The sequence below is a fragment of the Thunnus albacares genome, chromosome 3, assembly GCF_914725855.1.
Source record: "Thunnus albacares chromosome 3, fThuAlb1.1, whole genome shotgun sequence".
Taxonomy (NCBI): Eukaryota; Metazoa; Chordata; class Actinopteri; order Scombriformes; family Scombridae; genus Thunnus; species Thunnus albacares.
The window spans coordinates 7985538-8007599 of record NC_058108.1 but is presented as its reverse complement, the minus strand read 5'-3'; the positions used below and the strand labels follow the sequence as shown (position 1 = coordinate 8007599).

Below are 22062 nucleotides of genomic sequence, written 5' to 3'. Positions count from 1 at the left end.
ATAAATACAGATTTGGACCCATCAGTTTTGACTTCAAATGTGAAATAATTCTAAAAATTTAGTTATGACCTTTTACTCAACAGTGAAGTAAAGTGACTGAGTAAGATAGGGCAGGTCATTCTGAAAACAGCCTCACGCAGGCTATCCAAGTGGTTTCAGAGACAGGCAGGGTGTGACCAGGTATGTGCAGGTGAGTTCAGAGGAAAGGGCTAAGAGACTTGAAAATCATCAACACTTTTGACGTCACAGGTAAGATTTTATATTACCTCTGCACCGTCTATCTTCATCAGATTCAATATCTACTCTATATACAGATTTTTTTTCTCAACCTCAGTCTGCAATTACTCTTTCTGTAAGTCTGTTGTTTGCCAATTTATTGAAAAACTGGCCGGTTAATCGTTTTATTCAGACCATCTTTGTATGTCTTTTGCATTGTCCGAAAAAGCAAACACGGGGACACTAGGACTAAACCATGAGTCGAATCTCTTTGAGGGGTCAACCATACGTTACTTCGTTGACGGTGAAGGATCCTATCGATGAATAGATTCAGATATTTGAGGACAACGACAAAGGTTAAGACCTTAACTGGTAATTTCTTATGTGACGGAAAGCCTAGCTCTCGGTTTTACTGTTGTATTTTGGGAGAAGTATAAACACAACACCCCTCCAGGACAATGGTTTCTCCCCCCTCTCCGGGTTGCTGTTGCGGACTATTTTGACTGACATACTGTCGAACACCGACCCGACTGGTTAATCAAGTCATAGACCGGGTGAGTGAACCATGACTGCTTGCTTTTATTAGATATTGTCCTGGCTTTGCTAAAACTAGGTCATTCTAGTTTTATAAACCAGCAGATTTGTTGTCACCTGTAAAGAAAACTTGTCAAACTTCATGAAACTCATTGGCAGGTTGACAAGCTCGCAGCCTGCCGTTAGCCGTTAGTCGTCTCTATTTCAACCGTTAGTTAACGTTTAAACGGATAAATGGATAACAGAGGAGCCGGTGTTTTTAAGAGTGATAAAATGTATGAGTTAGCTCCCTTGTCGCTCAGAGATGTGAGCTTGTTCAGCAGAAAAGCCTGCAGAAGTGATTACAGATTCACAGTCTCGGGTGAATGAGCTTTTGTCGTCAATTGGGCAACGGCTGGGTGGTTTGTTGTGATAAGAGTCTTTACTCTGCTTTGTTACATGTCAGGATGTTTAGGAGCTTGGATAGACAGGCAGACAGAAAGATAGATTTTTGCCACATCAGTGTTTAGACCTCTGGAGTTTCCAGTGTCTATGATCTCGCCAACAGTGAACCTATAATTTCGTGTCCTTTTTCTGAATGAAGGCAGAGACTTGCTGTTCTTGGCCTAGGAGTGTAATAACAGTGTACTTCTGCATGTAGTGAACAGATTTGTGCATCCACATTTTCCCTTTTCCCTTCTTCTTCTTCGTCTTCTCCCCAGTTTACAGTCTGCTCCTTTATTCCTCTCTGTTCTGTTTCTTGTCACCCCACCTTTCCTGAAGCAAACTGTGATGCCTAACTCACAACATGAGGGTATTGTAATACAAGTCTCCCTGCTGCCAAACAAAGTTTACTGTAGCTTTGTGCCTCCCTCTGTTGCTTTTTCTCACTGCTCCGGGAACTTGCCATGCAGTTGTTGAGATCTGTCAGGGTGGACAGATTCCTTTACATTGCTTCCTTCCCTTCACCCTCACACATCTGCTGATAACGGCCTCCTGTTCTCTATTTCTTCCTCTGGAAAACGCCTACCCACTTATGTGATTCAAGCAGTGTTTTCATTTGTGGACAGTGACTTCACTTCTGTGACTAAGATTAGACTTGCAACTCCATTGTGATGTTGCATACAACTTATTATCTTTTTTGAAATGTTCTCTAATGAACTTGTAACCCATCTTAAGGGTAGAAAACAATCTGCATTCTGTTATCTCTTTCTTTGTTTTCCAAGACTCTTTTATTTGGCAGCCGTGCAGGTCAACCCTGACCCCCTGTCAGGCTGTGTCGAGTTTGTCCCACTCCAACATCCTGCCCTGTCCCGGAGGGCTGCTTCAATATTAGTAATCATATAAACACCCAGCAAGACTGAAAGCTCGCTTTCGTATAGAGAACGACCTGGGATTATGCAGTGTTGTGTAAAGCCTTTGTTTTTTTTCTCTATGCCCTGCAGGATTGAGAAACAGACAGAATCAAAGTCACAGAAAAAGAGATTAACGGAAAGGAACATATAGAATAGGAAATGGACATTTAAGGAAAGTGTAATATGATCCTGGAAGTTCAGTTCATGGGAAAAGTATGTTTGAGAGTGAAGAAAACAGAGTAGATGTTCGCAGTCGATTTTCATTACAGGTCCTGAAGAGAACAAGGTCAAAAGAGGGTTTAAAATTGATGGTGGTATACTGGCATTTTTGAGCCATTTAGTCATTTAGGGTGTGTTGACTGATATTCAGAGCTGCACCGTGCTTCATGTATGCTGTTGATATAATATTTACAAAGGAAGAGAAATAGAAAGTACTCCACCCTGTGAAAAACATTTGGTCTGTGCGCGCATGTATGTTGTTAATCAGTCAGTACTCTTCAAACACACCCAGAACCCCACTTGATATGGTGGATGCCATATGTTACTGGTGTAGGAGCTTCTTACTGGAAAGCGAACCTCAAAGCTTGGTAGTGGTTAAGTAATTGCTCAGTTTAAGGGGAATTTTGCAGCTTTTCTTACTTAACCAGAATGAGACAAACTTGTATGCCTAAACTTGTATGGACCAATCATTACAGCTCTTGTGTTCACATGAACATACAAAACCCTTAAAGTCACATTAGCACTTGGAAGTACTGTTTCTGCTCTGGGTCAATGTAAACAGGAAGTAGAGCTGAAGTTCGGCTGCCATGTGATCAAATAGACATCCAGTAATTGAGGTGAAGAGGATGTGCTCACCTTTCACCATACTTTCAGATAGGCCTGAGTCCTAAAACAATAATGTCATGCTAAATACTTCATTAATTTAGTGTCAAATTTTGTAGTGCACCGCACCTCCTGACTGAGAGGTGTATGGGTATGTTTGCAGGTCATCTGTGATGGCCAAAGCCAAAGCAGAATTTAAAGCTGTTTTGTGTTTCTGCTCCGCTCCGTCAAGACTTGGATAAATCTAGGAAAGCGTTTTTATTGGTCCCTAATGAATATCTGGATTTGATTTCCTTCAATCCCAAACACTCCTCTAATGTTTTGTTTTACAACCTCTGTGATCATGTTTTAAATCAGCAGGACAAATCCTCTCCGGATCTTTTATGAAAGTTTATAGAAGATGTAAAACATACTGTAGGACAGATTTTTGGATGGAAGTGTAGGACTTAAAAATGCCAACGAACACACAGGAACCAACACGCTTCCTCCAAACCTACGATATGACACACTCTGACTGTGAACTCTAACAATGCATCATTCTGTGTCCGGGCATTAATATTCATTTCATCGGTGACACTGCGCCATCTGACTGACCACGGGCTTCAACACAAGCGGCGCCACAATGGAGCTCTCATGAGTGTGGACAAAATGACGTAATCCCTCATGACAAGTCAGCCTCATGAGAGATTTGTCACCTCACTGATTGTTGAAGGGCTTTGAATGGCACGCGTAACATTTTAAACACAGGCCTCTAGGTTTGATTCTCCACTCAGCGGTTAAAAATGTGAGCAGGACGAGTAGCAACATGACGAGTGAGTTCAAATTCCAAGAAAGTCTGTCGGTATTCCTTCCTTCACCTACCTCTAACTCACTCATTGCACTGCCCCCCCCCCTCCTCCCCCCTCCTTTTCTCCTCCTCTCTCAGGTAGACCAGTAAACACCATGGTGGGAGTGGAGCGCAGGTCTGAGCAAGGGAGGGTGTGATCCCTGTGCGATTGGTCGACACAGACACAAACGACCGGACAGATCGGAAGGATCAGAGGAGGAGAAGAATGGCACGAAATGTTAACTTTGACCTGAGCCACCCCCTCATGGAAGCCGGACTGGAGTGAGTGTTAGAGAATTTTTTTTTTTGTCTTTTCACGTTCCTTTTGTTTTCTGTTAGGTTTGCTGTTTGAAGCGTTACTCGATGTGAATGGCGTGAGAGTAACAGAGAGTTGGAGGAAAATAAGGAACAGAGATGACAGGATCAGCTGGGCTCTTTGATGTCTTGTTAGACACTAAATGGGAGGGCAGAATGTCCCAGAGCTTTCATTTATGTTTTGATTTTTTTAAAACCAACCTCCACTCCACTGTCTCACTGAAACGATATCTAGATGTCATATCATTTGGTTGAAAACGTGTGTGTGTGTGGTGTGTGTGTGTGCGTATACTTTCTGTCTCTGTGACAGTTTCCATTTCAAACAGCTCAGACCTGACCTGGCTTCTTTGTGGCCCTCTTCCTGTGCTATTTGTGTAAACGTGCTAAGTGAGAGGGAACTGCACTTGCTGTATTTTCTCATGTTTTTTTTGTTTTATTTTTCTTTTACTTTAAAACAAAAACAGCCAGTCCACTTGGCTTTGACCTACAGTACATCTAGATCATGCGGTCCCCAGAGAGTCTTCTTTGGGTTGTTTAATTGCAGTTCCTCTCCGGGAGTGCTTGTGCATGAGTCAGACGGTCATCACGTTTTATCTGGAGTCTTTTCAGTGGTCAGCAGCCCTTTAAGCATCCTGGATTCAAAGTGTGTCTCTGAGCCTGTGTTTCTTAGCCTTTATCTCTCTCTTTCCTGTTTTTGCATGTGTTCTCATATCCATGTGTCCCTCTGTTGTCAGGAGCCCGGCAGATGAGGAAGGTGTTCATGACTCGTTCAACCAGCTGATAGCCGAGCAGTCCCAGAATGGAGGACAGTCTGATGCCTACGAGCTGCAGCAGCTACAGAGAGAACTGGACGAGGAGGGTCGAGGTACAGTTTGACAAGCATGTCTGCATGTGGAAGGCTGAATCTGTACAAGAACTGGGTGACATATGAATATGATATTGATATTGTGACATAGATTAGATATCATTTGACATTTGGAGATTGTAATATTTTCATATAGTTTAAGTGTCATTTCCTGATCTTAAAGATTATACTACAGTTACTGAAAGTGATTCACTTTTCTCAAGTGTTCTAGATGAGTGCATGTCCACATTACTGGTATTACTAATAAAAAATGTGTATCATTAAAGCACAATTGATCATCCCCCAAAATGTCAAATAAATATTGAGGTTAAAAAATATCATCATCATTTATTTTCTCTGTCTTTTCCAGCTGTGGCAATATTTTTCATTTTGTGTGTTTTTTTTCCCCCAGATAACGTGGCCTACTTGTCCAGCCCCGGGCAAGAGTTCAGGGGAAGTAGGCAGCAGGGAAGGGAAGTGGATTGGATGGATGATGAAAGACAGATAGACCCCCTTGTGGGTGAACGATGGTCCTCAGCCACCATGAAGATCCTGTCCTCCATGCCCAGCCGCACCATCGGTAGGTCCTGCAGAAAGCCAGTAGAGATGATACTGATGCATACAGAGAGATCATTTTAGTTTTGGTGGGTTTCACCACGCTGTGGACAGCTGCTCTCAACTTCTGCTTGCCATCTTGTGGTTATAGGAGTTACTGTATGTGCATTTGATACTGTATATAGTAACAGGCTTAACCAACAAAGTAACGAACTGTGTTACCACAGATACCATCAGGAGGAACTAACTAGGCTGTACTGGTGCCGCGCTGCACACGTTGAGCCCCAAAAGATAAAAACAGAATCAGTTGAGCAGAGTTTCATGGGGAAGCAGTTTGTCTGTCATCTTCCTGTCAGTCTGAGGCGAGTCAGGTGCTTCAGCGTGAATATGGCTCGATAGCTGATTTTAGCTGTGAAACATGGTACATCTGTTGGTTTGACTATCAACATTGGAAACAGAAGTGGTATATAACCGTTTATCTTCCAGTACTTCCTCTCTGAAAACAGTCATATAGAGTAATTAAAACCACAACATCCCTGATTTGAGTCTAGACAGAGACATTTGAGTCATCTCTCCCTCTCCCTCATTTCATAGTCATTTATCTCTACTATATGTGATAAAGGCTTATTTAGATTTTAGTGTTGATGGATGCTGAGAATTTTTTTTGTCATTAGATGGTTATTTTGCTCATAACTATGCAAAGAACAGAGATAGACATGATATATCCTGAAGCCATGTGTGTAGTACTCAGTTAAACTTTGTTTCTGGAGAATTGTTCAGTGCTGACGGAGAATCTTTGTATATGGTGCTGATCCCTTCTCTGACCAGTCTGCTCCTCTCCCAGGCCGCAACAGGGGAGCTATCATCTCTCAATACTACAACAGAACCATGCAGCTTCGGAGACGCAGGCAGAGCAGACCCACCATCCCACACTTAGATCGCTCCGCCAGACCGAGCATACGAGGTTACGGCATGGAGGGAGACACCACTGACGCAGATGGTGAGGACAGTGACATGCGCAGTTAGACAGTGTTGACGCTAGGATAAAAATCTGTGTCTGACAAATTCGTAATGTAAGCAAAGTTGTCCCCTCTGTGTGGTATAGTGGATAAAAGGGAACGTCTGGTGAACAACCTGCAGAATCTGTCAGTGAGCGACAGGGTCAGGATGCTCCGAGCGATGCCTCTCAGCGTGGCTGAGAAGCGTGAACTCAGGTACATGTGGTCCTTGATCTAATTGTTCCTACTGAGATAACTTCTATTTTGTATGTATCAGTCTGATTTTCTCTCTATCTGTCTGTAAACAGGACATCAGCATTACACAAGGAGAGACGCACGCAGTCTGGGAGTCAGATCCCCTGTTGCAGTCAACTCAAGTATTACATCATCATTGTGAGTCACTTGCTCAACCAGGAACTGCTTCCTTGTTTCTTCCTGCATTTATTTTTTTCGCTCCCTGACAGGGTATGTAGACTGAACCAATTTGTATTTTCAGTGACCCCTTCATGAATCAAGCAGACAGGAAGTTTATTCAGCAATTGTTACTTATTGAGTTCAGTCCGCTGTGCACACTCCACACATCAAAGCTTAAAAATCACACCTAAGCTCGTCTGCCTGTTTTACACCCTTCTCTTTGTGATTGAAAAAGATCTAATAAAGGAAATCAATGAGAAACCGCAGCTGTTACCGCATTTCACCTCATCAGTGTACTTTATGAAAATGTTAAAGTCCCCTCAGTCAAATGTGTTTTTCTTTTTGTTTCTTCAGTTGGATGTTTGAGCTTCACTGCGTAGGACGATGTTTGTGCAGAGTTTGACACTAGAAACTGTTTTCGCATTCATCGGCTGAAACTGGAAAGTTCCTCTGTACTCACATGAAATCTGATTTTAAGGCGTGTATCTTATGTGATAACTATCACAACTATTTTGGAGCCAGTCACGGTCCAGTAAACAACTTACCCAAGTGTGATGTGGAAACGTGAAGCTAGCTGTGCACTGAGAATAGACTTTACACTGAAAATAAATATGCAAATCTTTTTTTTCCAAAAGTTCATACAAATAATTATTCAAAGCAGAGTATTTATAAACATGTCTGGTGGAGATTTTTAAGGTTGTGTCGCAACAACTGTTTTTCTGAAGGGCCTCTATGCACTGAAGTGTAACTGCAGCTCATAAAATGAAGTATGAGTAAATTGGTTTTAGGTAAGTTAATGAGGAAGGATGAGAACATTTTATTCTCAGTGCTTGCTAACTAGCACTAAAGTGAATCTAACTTCATCTTGACTAATTGTTCATTTTACTTTTGCAGTTTTGACATGTAAAATGGGTCTTTTGGAGGTGTAGAGTCAGTGAATCTAGCGACAGAGATGCTCACAGCTTTTTATAGTGCAATCTGGGAATTTTCCATGGATCAAAATTTCCAGTGCACTGAAGTGATTTTGGCACTAGCAACGCTTTAAAATGGCTATGAAAATGGCTGACGTCTTGAGGAATTCATGACCTACTGAACTAGGCGGCAGTTTGAGAAACGCCCTAAATCCTGGATAAACATTAGCAATATATTGATAGTAGTATAATAATGTATAATTAGTTTACACTCACAACTACATTTGATGTACAGTGACTCATTTATTGAGCTCTAAGGTTTACCCTTTGTACACACTAGTCTTTATGGCCAGTATTACAGTACATGTAATAATTACATCATCTGTCTAAACATAATGTCCTTATAGTTATGCCTGATTCAAGAAGATTGAATGTTTACTCAAAAGATATTTGAATTAATATCAGTTCACACAGGAACACCCACATGCATAAAAAGCCAAAACACATTCTCCTCTAAGGCTGTAATTGGGTGTCAGTGGGTATTTCCTGTAGGTGTTGTAATCCCTCTGTTGCCCAGGCATAAATGCCCCTCTGAGCATGAGTCACATTATCAGGCTCACAAAAACTAAACAACAAACACATGTGGATGCTTGTGCCTGGAATTATACCGGTGCATTGTGAGTCATGTTCAGTAGGATGTGGATTTTTTTTCTGTATCACAATTAGTTTTTTCTTAATTAACATTATATAATGCAGTATCAAAAAAAGAAGTGATTGCAGTGATTTATTCCCCCCCTGTTCACACACTCTCTCCTCTCAGGCTTTGAGACAGAGCTGGTACAGCTGGCTGTCCTTCCTGCACTCCCTCCAGCTGTGGCAAGTGGCACTGAAGAGAGTGAGCGGGCGTTTCGGCACCGGAGTCCTCTCCTACTTCCTGTTCCTTCAGACCTTGCTCTTCTTCAACGTCTTCCTGTTCCTGGTGACGGGCGCGTTTATGGTGCTTCCTCAGGCAGTGCACCCTCCAGCGCTGCCAGCAGGGAGACGCTCCTTCTCTGGACTGGAGCTCCTCACTGGAGCGGTAAGCTGTGCGCTTTGGTAACATGTTATTACAACATCTCCCAAAGGCTATGAGAAGAAGAAAACCCTCACCACATCCTCCAGAAGCTTTAGAACTGTATGATGAATTCCCAGCAACAAAAACATCTTTAAACAGCTGGAATTAAGTCTCATAACAGTCATATTTTCTTGTTTGTTGTCAACACTATGATTAACGGTCGACATGAATCAACAAACATGTTGCAGAAAGGTAAAACTGGAAGCTAAATTGACTATTTTCCATCTTTTTCTGGCTCAGGGCTATTTCTCAGACACAGTGATGTATTATGGGTACTACTGTAACTACACACTGCATAAGAGCTGCAGGGACGATGATGGAGGGAAGAATGTCTCCATGACCAACGGAACCAATCTGGACTGCGTGTCGAAGTCTCTTACGTACAACATGCCGATTGCATACTTCTTCACCATAGGAGTGGCCTTCTTCATCACATGTATCATCCTTGTGTACAGGTATCTGAACACAAACTATACCAACATAACAGTCTTTTTTTTTTTAATGTAATAATATCTGCTCTAGGCTTGCTTCATCCTCAGGCTCTGTTTCTGTATTCTGATGCATGTTTTTACACACAATCTCCCGACAGCATGTCAAAGTCGTTTGGTCAGAGCTTCCGAATCGGCAAATCTCACAGCATCCTGGCCATGAAGGTCTTCTGCTGCTGGGACTTCAAGGTCCTCAAAAAAACCTCTGTCGAGCTCATGTCTGACAATATCTACATCCAGCTCAAGGTAGGCTGAAACACAAACACACTCACACACACATTCTTGAGATAGCGTAAACACATCCTCCCTCTCTTTGTCTCCCTCTCTGTCACATAATTGGCAGGCAAGAATGTGATGATCTAATACATTCTTCTCCCTCTGTATCCCCTTTTCTTTGTCCTTCCCTCACAATATCCATCCTTTCTCCCTCACGGCATCTCTCTTTCTGTTCTCTTCCCTGTGCAGGAGCTGCTAGCAGAGGTGAGTCATAAACAGGTCAAGAACACCATGTGCCAGAAGCTGTGGAGACTGACGGTCCATGGCCTGGCCTGGACTATCTGCATAGCAAGCACCACCGCCTGTGCGGCCGGCATTTACTACTTCTCTGATTATATGCACAAGGTGAGGCGGGGTGGGTTCAGGGTCCAAAGTAAACACTCACTAAGCATCGAACACTTGTAAATGTTTCAGGTGGATAAGTTAAGAGGGTCACCTTCAGGCTGCATTTGTTGTCTTTTCTTATACAGACTTACTAGTCTTATTTTTTCTTACAGCAGCCATTCATATACAGTATGTCTCTGCTGTTTCTCCCCACAGAACCTCCAGCAAAGTTCTCGTAATGCTTCCCAGGACCCCTTGTTGAACGAGGCCAGCCTGCTGGCTCTCCCTGTGGTGGTGTCCCTCATCAACCTGCTGCTGCCCGGCCTGTTCAACCTCGCGGCCTGGATGGAGGAGTATGACTCACCTTCTATACGCACATATGTCGCCATTGGCAGGTATGAGCAGGGGAGCTGCAGGTTGCAAGTTCATAAAGAGTTAAAGAAAGTGCAGAAGAACTGATGGATTTGGTTGCTTCCCTGTTGTTTTCTAGAAACTTGATGTTGAAAGTGAGCATCCTCGGAGTCCTCTGCTACCACTGGCTGGGTCGAGTGGCTACTGACCCAGGAAGTATTGGCCTCAAGGTAACATAAATGATGAGATATTGTTTTCTATTCCTAACTTCAGGACTTTGGTTCTGTCAGAGAAGACACATTTTACGCACAGAAATATTTTTCTAATCTTTATAATGTGACTTGTGTCTGTTTTGAATATTTTGTCTCCAGTGCTGGGAGAGTTTTGTTGGCCAGGAGCTTTATCGCTTCCTACTGATGGACTTCATCTTCACTCTACTGGACACCTTGTTTGGAGAGTTTCTTTGGAGGTGGGTCATTCATAAATAAGTCCTTGGTAATTCTGTAGCTCCTGTTATTTTTTGCTCTATTTCTTTGTCAGTTTCTTTTCTGTATCACCGTTTTGATCTAATTTCTCCTCCTTCTGTCTGCAGGTTGTTTTCTGAGAAGGTGCTGAAGAGAAGGAGGAACCCAGTGTTTGATATCGCAAGGAATGTCCTGGAACTCATCTATGGACAAACATTGGCCTGGTACAGAACTTCCTGTTTAGATGTACATGCAGACATGTCAAGTTGTTTCTTGGTAATGACAATGAACTTTGTGTTTTTCAGGTTGGGTGTTCTTTTCACTCCTCTCCTGCCTGCTGTGCAGATTCTCAAACTGCTGTTGCTCTTTTATATAAAGAAGGTACTGTAGCCTCTTCCTGCAGAACTGAACCACATAAATCTCCAGACTACGTCATCATTGCTTCCTGTGACAGTAGCTACTTTTCACTAGAAAAATGCTATTGTTTCTTAAAATGGCACAATCACACAAATCATGTTGAGATAATCCATTTGTATGCATCTGTTTATCAAAGAGGTGATAAAAAGATGGTGAATCAGATAATTAAAATCACAACAGTCATCTTAACTAAATCAATATTGTTTTTTCAGTGGCAGGCAGTGAAACATGCAGCACATGTTCAGTTTTTACTCTCTCTGTCCCTCTTTCATGATTTTCTCCATGTTTATTTACATACTTTATCTGCATTTTCCTTGAATGTGAAATGCAAAATCTTCAAATAGAAACATTTAAATTAAATTGAAATGCTCAAAATAAAAACTTGAGCTCAAGACAATTCATTTTGTACAAATTCAGTAAGACACATTTTTGTCACCTTTTGACACTGCATGTTTGCATGTGTGCACACTGTCTGTAAAATAGATAAGTCTGTACTGCAACCACACAGTATGTGTTGTATACACTGTGTACTGCGTGTATCTGGGCTGATGAGCGAAGTATTTTTCATGTAACAAATGTCTGATGTCACGCCTGCTAAATGCTATCATATGTTGCCAGTTTGACTCTCTTGTTCTGGAGCATCTGATAGTTGGTATGGAAGTTTTGACCTCTGACCCCGGCCTGTGTTTTTTCCCCCCACAGAGCAGCGTGATGATGAACTGTCAAGCTCCAAGGAAGCCATACAGAGTCAGCCAGATGACGACCATCTTCATCACTCTCCTCTGCTTCCCCTCCTTCCTCGGTGCCTCCGTGTCTGTCACATACACCATGTGGAGGTACAAACACACACACACAGTTGTGTTTGATTTTTGTTGATTTTGAGTTTTCCTCAAAGACATTCGCACACACAGTCTGACTGTCTGCCTGTTTTCTGTCGTCTGTCCTCAGCATCACACCCTCCTCATCATGCGGTCCATTCCGCGAACTCAAAACCATGTTTCAGGCGGGGAAGCGCTGGGTGGAAGAACTGGAAAAAGATAACCCCAACCTGTCCCTGCTGGCCAGGGCTCACTCCTATCTGGTGGAAAATCCTTTCTTCCTGTTTGTAGGAGCGGGCATCTTTCTGTGAGTCACACACACACACACACACACACACACACACACACACACTAACTTCTACCAGCTCTGTATAGAGATGCTGATCAATACATGATCAAACTGCATTATTGTTGACATCAGTGTTGTTTGGTTGTATTTATTTGATGGACTCTGTCTTTTCTTTCCATCAGGATTGTCATCTACTTCCACAGTCAGGTGGTTGATGGTCAAAGGAAGATCATCAGCCTACTGCAGGAGCAGATAGAAAATGTAAGCAAATCTTTCTACTGATAAATTTAACCATAAATCAGACTGAAATGTTCTCAAGTGAATAGAATTTCTGTTCTTTCTTTGCTGATGTTTCTTGTGTAAATTTGTCACCATCTCTCCCTCTTCCTCACTTCCCTCTTTATCTCTGCCTGCTCAGGAGGGAGAGGATAAGAAGTTTCTCATAACTCGTCTGCAGTCCATCCACGAGCAGAAACGAACCCCCGCTCGACGATTCACAAGTCAGGTGGGTCTCTGATGCCCTGGTGCTTTTTGACTGAAACTAAAAAAAGTTTCTATACCCTGACCTCCACTTATTTCCTTTTTTTTTTTCTAGGACTCTGGCTGTTGAAATCATGACATCTCTGTCTTCAGTAGACAAACTATCTCAGTTTTCTGAGCACTGATCGATGTCTGGAGAAATCTTTAACCAACTGGAATGATAACTTGAAAGGACTACTGTACATATGACAGAAATGCATTTGGTGAATTTTAATTTTTGGCTAGGGTTTTTATAGTAGGAGTATTTGAAGAGTGAGGAAACAAACATGGTGGCAATGTTGAGTCAAACAAAGCTGTCCACTTTATACTGTACTGTGTATAGAGTCAATGTCTGAACTGAAACTTTAGGAAGTTAAATGTGATAAAATGGACAGAATAAGCCAAGAAATCTTTACGCTGACGTATCAGTTTTAAAAGGATTTCAGTCATCTCTCATAGAAGCACTTTCATATTTCATACTGTGAACAAATCGTTTTTATTCTAGTTCTGGAGCAAAAGATGTAGAATATAGTTTCATTATGTGTGTGTGTGTGTATGTATGTGTGTGTGTTTTTTTTAATGATTTTAATTTTTTTATTAATTTTATCATTGTGTCAGTATGTTAAAGGTAAACTGTGGATGATGTGAGAGTATGATAACAATGGAAATGGTCTCAGCTGTTGTTGCAGTTGTATATTGTGTACATATGTGTCTGAGTTGTTTTTAGGATGGTAACTGTATAGTCATACTTTTGTAATTAAATTATGTTTCACCACATTAGTGTGTATTTGTATTTATTAGTGCTTATATGAGGTGTGGGCGCTACTACTGCCTCAACATGGACATTAAAATAGTTGCTACAAACCCAACAGCCACAAAGACAATATGAATTTTACCATTATCATACAGTTATTTTTTGATAAACATGCAAATAAAAAGTAAAACTTATAGGGACATTGTTACAGCAGCTAATTGTATCTGACTATACGACATATAAAATATATCTTCAGTAGAAAAATAAATATACAGGTACTTTAAAGTGGCCTGAAGAATAAAGTAATAATCTTTGTACCTTTAATTAGTAAATATTACCCATTAAATAACTATTTTTCCAAATGAGAAAAAGCAGCATATTTGGTGGAAGGTTGAGACAGCAGCACCATGGATGGATTTCTGAATGTGATATTTAGATCTGACAGAAGAGAGCACCAAATCCCCACAAATCCGCGACACTCACACGGACCGGGAGGCGGTTTCGATCCAGTGCTTTCCCATCGAGACTCAGACTATTTTAGACAACCACCATGACAGTCGCAACACACACGACACAGCACATATTAACTGTACATATACACACTGACCCCAGCTGTCAGTGTCCTCACAATAATCACATATCTATATAAATGTCTGTATGTTAAACCAAGGAGCCCATATATTGTATTTAAACAGCTCAGATTCAGTTCTTCTGGCAATATTTCAAAACTCATGAGCAACCTGATAGTGTTTGAGTTCAGTTTTTCAAATGCTGAGTTAGTTTTGTTTGTTGTCGATGGAAGACGACGGTTTGACAGTTTTTTCTCATCAGAGTTCTGTCTCCATGTTCCTGTTGTCCTCTGTTAACGTTCAACACCTTCTCATTTCTGCAGAGTACTGACACAACACACCAGCAGCGTCTAATCTGTTAACTCAGTTCCCGTTACTGAGCATGCCCAGTAGCTTCCTGGGGTCCATCCCCTGCTGCTGGGCCATCTTCTGCACGTCGAAGCCCATGTGCTTCAGGAACTGGATCACGCTCATCTCCTGACCCGTCAGCTGGTCACGGATGGTCGGGCAGGTGGGGTTACAGTGCGGCCACGGGCAGCTGTCGATCAGATGCAGAGGGCAGCCCCTCATGGGTGGGGTCTTGTGCTTTTGGTGGTTGTGGTTGCCGTGGCTACCGTTGATGGTGGTGTTGTTGTTGATGTCTTGGAGGCTGCGGTCCCAGCAGTGGAGGGCTCTGGGCAGGGAGGTGCCTTTCACCTGAATCTCCATCCAGTAGCTGCAGATAGATGACGGGGGGGCAAAGAGAGGAGGGTCAAAGGAAGAGAAGAGAGAACAAGATGAGCAGTCTGATTTATTTTAACCTGATGTATTTCCAGTAAATGTGGCCACGAGTCTTCAGGGAAATGAGCACTTGCACAAAACAATCTGCGCAAGCCTCTTCCAGCTTTCCTTATAAACTTCATTTCAGACATTTGTCTCCGAGTCTGGACAAAAATAAACACAGGAAGTAGCCACCTCTGCCAAAACAACAGTCAGGTGCCCAAACGGACATTGACACATTTTTCTTGTTGTGATCATTCCTCCTGTTCATACTGACCATTATGAGATCTTTTCATCATGCACTTACAATATAAGTGATGGGGGACAAAATACAACCCTCCTTTTGTGCAAAAACATATGTAAAAGTTTATTTGAAGCTAACATGAGGCTTCAGCTGTCCCAATTAGTCAAATCAACTCAACATCTTTCAAAGTTTAAGTCTTTTTAGTGCCAAATTCCCTCTTTTTGTTATGATACTTCTACTGCAGCTGAACAGAAAAACATTGTCCGTCAAATTTTTACTAAAAAGACTAACTGTGGAAGAGATCCACTTTATCTGATGAAGTCTGACGGCCAAACTCCGTATTATCTTCAGATAAATTTTTAAACCCATTTTTACTCAAAATGCAGACTGTGGATTTGGCACCTCTCACTTACATTGTAAGCACATTTGAAGGAGATCTTCTAATGGTCAGTATCAACAGGAGGGATGATTACAGCGAGGAAAACCTGTTTCAATCTTCATTACGGACACTTGACTGTTTGCCCAGTTGATGGGGTCAGTTGATTATAGTGGCACTACATGCTACCGTATGTAAAACGTGCTGACAATCATCTGAAATGTGTGTTGAGTCAACAGCTGTATAGAACTGTATTAATTAATGTTTAATGGAGAGCATCTTAATGATCTTATGTTCATAGTTGTTCAAGTTGTATTCGACATTACTCACGTTCTGGTAATGAGCTCATGAGACAAGCAGGCTGGAGCAAACATCGCCCTGTCATTAAAACACAGAATCAAACAGTGAACCAAACAGTCATTGTGTTGTGCACGTGTGTGTGTGTGTGTGTGTGTGTTGCGTGTCACACTTACGGTACGTCACGGAGCGTGCTCCTCAGCTCCTGTCCCAGGCTTTGTATGTACCTCCACTGGCCCTCATGCACTGGCTGTCCGGTCAGGTGGATGTTGTCCACCGTCAGCTGGGCCTCGTCAAACAGCCACTGCACCACGAACACCGGGCCTGGACAGGAGAGAGGACGTCCCGCGGGTCAGACTTTTTATTGACACACCAGCCTTTTTCTTTTTTATCTCCTAGCCGTACAGGATGTGCATTGTCACTCACTTTTTAACGTGGGGTAGACTTTATACCCGAAGAAACAGTTCCACTCCTCTCCCACGTGAGCCTGTCTGCAGCTTTCTGGCACCAGTCCACCCCAGTACCTGCACGACAGCAGAGCATCACCGTTTTACAAAACCTGTGCTGTTTATCCGTCCTTTAACGCCATCTTTCTTCCACCTGTCCGTCTTACCTGATGCCTCTCTTTATGGCCTCAGTGGGGGCACAGCTGATGGTATCGAGGCAGTCGGTGAATTTGTACTGCTTGTTGTCCAGGAACCATCCGGAGTCGGCCAAACCCCTGACCTGCACTCCTCTGTGGCCCTGTGACTCCAGCTGCTCTGCAACGTGGTCCACATTCAGCAGGACGCCAGTACCGCCAGCACTGGTGGGAGGAGGAAGAGTGAAATCAGAGGGTGAAACTGAAGATTTATCTTTGGTAAAATACACGCATATATACAGTAGGCGACACTGACCTGCTTCCTGCCAGAAGAAGGACCTTGGCGTTGTCCAGACCTTTTGTCAGCAGTTCGTTCACCACCTCCTTAATGATCAGAGACCCCATGAATGCATAGTCACCTGAGAACAAAAATTATATTTATTTATTACACAAGTCAAACCACTAATCTCAGCATTATACAACTGTTGAAAACCTGGAGAAAGGTCGTTGTTATGACACAACACAAAGGGGTTTTTATGTATTTATTAAGGTTTTAATGTGCTTATTATAGGATTATTAATGTAAATATATATCAGAAATTACTCAGTGGTACTCAGATGTTTCTTTATTTCTGTGGCAAAGACAATGAGGATATTAAACTTTGGCATTGTGGAATGAGTAACTGATCTTGACTTCATGGAGAAATGAAAAAAAAGAAAAGAGATTTAAAGGATGAAATAATGTGGGTTGGTTTGTACTATTAAATTTTAGCTCATTGACAGGGACGCCTGTACAGCTTGTGTGTCACGCCAAGTGTCTAAAACAACCACAATATAGTAGAGTTTTCAATAAGTCAGATATGATCAGAGTTTTAGTCAATATGAGGGCAAGAGGAAAGCTGTAAGTCCTGTAACAATATACACTGTAAGTGGCCGTGTCTGTTTCAAACACTCCAGCTTCCACATGACAAAGAAAACTAAATGAAACAAAACCCTCATTCAGTGAGTCAACTATTTACACCATTCGTGTCTTACAGTTGTCTTTTTTTGGCGTGGCTCCGCTCCACACGTCACTGGAGCAGTACGGGATGAACCTGCAGGAGAAAGACATCAATACTGTCAGGATTAAGAGCAAACACACACACACACACACACACACACACACACACACACACACAAAATCTGGAAATAAATCTAAAATCAGAGGCTTTTATTTGACTTGCGTTGCTGACAGATTGGACAGTTATACAAATAGAACCCAACCGACAACAGACTGAGCACAAACAGTAAAAGTGTTCAAAGACTGAAAGCTGTCGCAGCAGGTTGGTAAGTTTGTATCGTCTGATAAAGATACTGCAGGAAGCTGTAGGAACAGAATAGGACCAGACTGAGTGTTGTTAGGCACTGATGATGAAGTTTCATGTAAGAAATGATAATCAATTACAAAAACAATACCAGCAGAGGCAACCAATGTATTCATTAGATCCTACATGTACCTGAGTGAAAGTAATAACGCCTCAATAGAAAAATAACCGATTAAAAGTAAAAATACTGCATAATATGATCAGCATTTAAAATGATTGACGTGTTAACTTGTAAGAAGTGTTTCACTTTCATAAATCCAGCTGAGTGATACAGGAGTATTGGTAGTTTGAACTCCCTATCAATGCATCATATTTTACAAAGCTCATTTTATATTTTCCATGTGAAAGCTCATAGAGAAAACAGATAAGTGTAAAGATGAAAATATTTCCTTTTGACATATAATGGTTTAAAAGTCACACTGAAAATAATCAATTACTTACATTTCAACTTTTTTTTTTTACTTTACGAATACAATTCCCATTAGTTGTTTTTCCTGAGATGTAACTTTTTTGAGTGTGTGTGCACAAATTTAACCACTGGCGTACGTGGGAAGACATACAAAGCAAGGAAGAAAAACAAATAAGCGTATCAAATACAGAGAGAGGGTCGGACATGAGCTCTTACACCATGTTGGCGTTCCACCAGTGAGGGTTTTCCTCTGGCTGAGGAGACAGAATCCCTGTTCCTGTGAAAAGAGAAAAGATCTAACATTTACTCGACTGTCTGGACAAATGTCCTCATCATACAGTCAGAAAAGCTTCAGTCACAGTGTAAGACAGGTTTAAAACGCTGGAGGCTACTTCACAAACCTTGATGTATAGGTGTGTGTTTACTGTGGGTGTGTGTGTGTTTCCCCTGTGGCAAAATAAGTCATTAAGTTTTCCCTGCTTTGGTCAGCAATTACTGCCGCACTGGCCACCAGTGTATACACAGAGAGGTCGGTGGAGAGAGGGAGGGACAAACAAGGGGTTCCCTGATGGCTGGGAGGAAAGAACCAGAGAGTTTGACTTTTAAGATGAATGCAAACTCAGCTAAAGAAGAAACACAAACATTTCTATGAATCTCGTTCATTCAGTGGAAGTTTTTTTTTTTTCCTACCGAGAGAAGCAAAAGCTCTGTAGGTTTGCGCGGACGTTTTTTTTGCAAAAAGCAGTACGAGCTGTGTGTGTGAAACCTCCATGTATGTCTGTGCATAAGATATAGAGTGCATGCAGAGATATGACACACATGCTTTGTTACCTGTTCTGGTCGGTGGCCACTTGGTGGAGCTCATCAGTCTCCTCATCGTCTCGTACCTGCTGTCACAGGTCTGCCTGTTGAAACAGTACCATCCACCTGACCAACACACACACACACACACACACACACACACACACACACACCAGCTTATTAACGTGTTACTTACAGTTTTGTTCAGCATCTTTGTTCTTTATTTCACAGCTTCTTCCTCACCTTCTAAGAACAGCAGCCACCTCTTGCTGCCTTTAGACTCCTTGATGTAGTACCTGCATGAGACCACCAAAACAGAGCACTATGAATGTATTCGTGTCTATCATGCGCACACACACACACACACACACACACTCACACACACAGGCTTTCACAGTAGGGATGCTACCTTTGATCCACACATGAAAGATCTGGCTCTGATCGCGCTGCTAAAAATCTCTGCAGGAGCCTGTTTGGAGGCTTTCAGAGCTCTAATCAGTTATTTAAAAAAAAAAAAAAAAAGAGGCAGAAACACACAAGTAGAGGAAACTCATCATGCTGTTGGCAGCACAAACACTCGCAGGTGTTTGACAGCTTGGGTGGCACATGGAAAGTCTCATTCACACACAGTCACAGTGTTTTATATGTTGTAATTGGTGATTTTAATTGACCTGTTCCTAATTTGTTCTATGTTTTAACAATAAAAAAAAGTTTTAAATGAGATGGTATATTAATCATGTCTTTTCTAAGAGTGTGCTCAGGATTTATTTGGAAAAAGTCATGTTAGTTTCCACGGACTTGCCAAAAGTTGAGGTTGAAGCTTTTTTATTCACCCTCAAAAAATCCTGATAGCTTCGCTGTCTCAGCTGTTAATGATAGATGCATGTGTTATACTTCATCTCAATAATATAGTATAACATTTTCTACATAGATGCAATAAATGATTGTGTTCTTTGGCTGAGATCATGAGTGAATCCTTTCCTCACATCAGAAAAGAAAAAGGACTCCAGTACCATTGACTGGTAGGTGTGGGATGATTGGCACCCTAAGACTGGGGACTCTATCTTTTTGTACTTAAATATACTAAAACTGAAACCATTTATTTTCAGGTAGTTACTCATCACTTGTTGCACAGTAGCTGCTGTGGATGACACATGACAAATGATGGTTCGGGCACAAAGCTGCAGTCTTATTTAAATGTCTGTGGTAGTTTGCCTTAGTGTGTGTGTTTCAATCTATATCAGTAACCAGTAATGTACAAATCCATCTAATGGATTCACAGGGAAATCGTTATGGATCTATAATGTTTCACACGATTCTTCTATTCCCTCCGCTGTGGAAGAAAAACACACACACACCTGTTTGGCAAAATCTTGATCAGTCTAGTTTTATACTGTAAAGTTTAGATCTGACAACTTTGGTCCAGCAGATTTAAATGGACGCGTCCCTGCAGCTGATTCGATGGATGAAAAGAGTTTGGCTCTCAGGGGCGCGCACTCTCTCTCTCTCACTCACGTCTGGCGCTCAGCGGCAACGCGCACCGGTTCTCCCTGAGCTGGTCCTTTGATCCATTTTGGTCACATCCGGAGTGACAGGGGAAAGAAGGGCAGGGAACTAACCCTCCAGAGTAACGCAAATTGGATGTTTGCTGAAGCAGAGCGCAACTGAGCCTCTGCGCCCTGGCTCATGGATCAAATCTCTCCAAATAGACCACAAATGATAACAGAGGTCCGTTAAGTGTTGAGAAGCAGGTCACTTACCCTGCAGGTGACCCGTCATTGCAAGTCACAGATACATTCTTCAAAAAGTGCAACTTCATGTCTTGGTCCAGCTTCTGCGCAGAGCACGGATACAGTGACTGCGCCAGGTTCTTTATCTGCACCATGAAGTTGTCCATGTTTCCCTGCACGGCTGTAAAGTCTAACGGGAAGCTCTCTGCTGCTCCTTCTACCCGCTCTCTGTACGCCGGAGTCTGCTGTTGCTGTTGCTGCACCCGCCGGGTTTGCGCCCGACCGCCGCGCACTTTCCTCGCCTCCACCGGTGCGCTCATATGGATGAACAGCAGCAGCACGCAGGAGCGCAGCGCGCACAGACCGGCCGAGCTTCTCACCACACCGCGGCTCTGCATTTCTAACTATTACTGGAAAATGTCTCTCAAGTGTGTGCGAGGCTTCTGAATAAAACACAGCATATCCTAAGAGTCGTTAGAAAGGTGAAAAGTTCTTTGAAAACGGGCGCAGACTTGGAAACGATCGCTCACGCAAGGTGTGCTGAATGAACGCAGGTTATGGATCTCCATGGTGCCTTAAGAGGCTGGCAGTTAGTTTAAAATTCACCTAAATGCAATCCCCACTTAATTTCAGTCATTAAATCGTTTGCAATTCATCCGGTAAAAGCGTCATTACGCGCGTAAAAATCCCTTAAGTCATTTGTTGAGGCGCAGTTTAACGGTGTGATAGACGACCTGTTGGCTCTGAGTGCAGGTCCTCATGAGCTGCGGACGACGTGGGATTTTATTTGAAGTCTCTCCCTCCTCCTCCTCCTTCTCCTCCTCCTCCCTGCCCCGTGCTTCTCACTGCCGCGGGCCAATCGTTATTATCGTTGGCTGATGCTCCGCGCGGGGCGTCGGTCTCACACCCAGAGCGCGCGTCTGCCTGGCACGCCCCCTCTCAGTCGGTTCACTCGTACACTCGGTCCCTTTGATGTTGTGTCATCATATGACCACGCTGTCTTTGAAGTGTCTGTGATTGAATACGGTGTGAGGGGGAAAGACGCAGCGGGACAGACCGCTCTGCCACAGAGAGTCACAGCGTGATGCCAACAGAAACACGTTTCCAGTTGATGCACATTCAAAAGCGCGTTTTCTTTCTCTTTGTGGCTGGTGGAGATGAATCTTGTTGAGATGAGTCTCTTCTGAGGGCGATAAAGTTACTGGAAGACACAGTTTGCCAGCTGGAAGGTCAAGCTGGATGAGTAACAACTTCACAGTGGATCCTTTTTCATCCTCATCATCACCAGGAGAAACACTTTATCATCAGCTGTAGGGCTTCCAGTGGACACTCTGGGTGGGGCATTACTTCT

At 42.6% G+C, this 22062-nt stretch overlaps 2 protein-coding genes across 5 annotated transcripts in view; one reads left to right on the top strand and one right to left on the bottom strand.

Annotated features, from left to right (window-relative positions):
• The first annotated feature begins 673 nt into the window (after positions 1 to 673).
• Positions 674 to 13606, top strand: tmc6b (transmembrane channel-like 6b). Of its 2 annotated transcripts, none has more exons than XM_044346125.1 (21): positions 674 to 770; positions 3832 to 4014; positions 4782 to 4912; positions 5304 to 5471; positions 6291 to 6446; positions 6552 to 6660; positions 6753 to 6837; positions 8590 to 8847; positions 9124 to 9338; positions 9473 to 9617; positions 9837 to 9992; positions 10188 to 10366; positions 10462 to 10552; positions 10694 to 10791; positions 10915 to 11010; positions 11092 to 11167; positions 11906 to 12039; positions 12152 to 12328; positions 12493 to 12571; positions 12729 to 12815; positions 12906 to 13606. In XM_044346125.1, the coding sequence occupies exons 2-21, from the start codon at positions 3959 to 3961 to the stop codon at positions 12918 to 12920; spliced, it is 2511 nt and encodes an 836-aa protein (XP_044202060.1). In that variant the 5' UTR covers positions 674 to 770; positions 3832 to 3958; the 3' UTR covers positions 12921 to 13606. The 2 variants fall into 2 exon arrangements, with proteins under 2 accessions (XP_044202060.1, XP_044202061.1); XM_044346126.1 differs by lacking the exon at positions 674 to 770 and adding an exon at positions 785 to 3718.
• Positions 13400 to 22062, bottom strand: part of notum1b (notum, palmitoleoyl-protein carboxylesterase b) — a 12674-nt gene continuing 4011 nt past the window's right edge. For 2 of the 3 annotated variants that reach the window (XM_044346131.1, XM_044346130.1), the window contains 10 exons: positions 19225 to 19277; positions 19012 to 19107; positions 18397 to 18457; positions 17443 to 17501; positions 16725 to 16827; positions 16442 to 16633; positions 16255 to 16352; positions 16005 to 16152; positions 15862 to 15909; positions 13400 to 14867 (listed from right to left, as the gene is read on the bottom strand). In XM_044346131.1, the coding sequence (XP_044202066.1) occupies positions 14516 to 14867; positions 15862 to 15909; positions 16005 to 16152; positions 16255 to 16352; positions 16442 to 16633; positions 16725 to 16827; positions 17443 to 17501; positions 18397 to 18457; positions 19012 to 19057 (1107 nt within the window). In that variant the 5' untranslated portion in view covers positions 19058 to 19107; positions 19225 to 19277 and the 3' untranslated portion in view covers positions 13400 to 14515. Of the gene's footprint in view, positions 14868 to 15861; positions 15910 to 16004; positions 16153 to 16254; positions 16353 to 16441; positions 16634 to 16724; positions 16828 to 17442; positions 17502 to 18396; positions 18458 to 19011; positions 19108 to 19224; positions 19278 to 20741; positions 21610 to 22062 lie in introns of those variants that run through there. The other variant, XM_044346129.1, reaches the window with a different exon arrangement.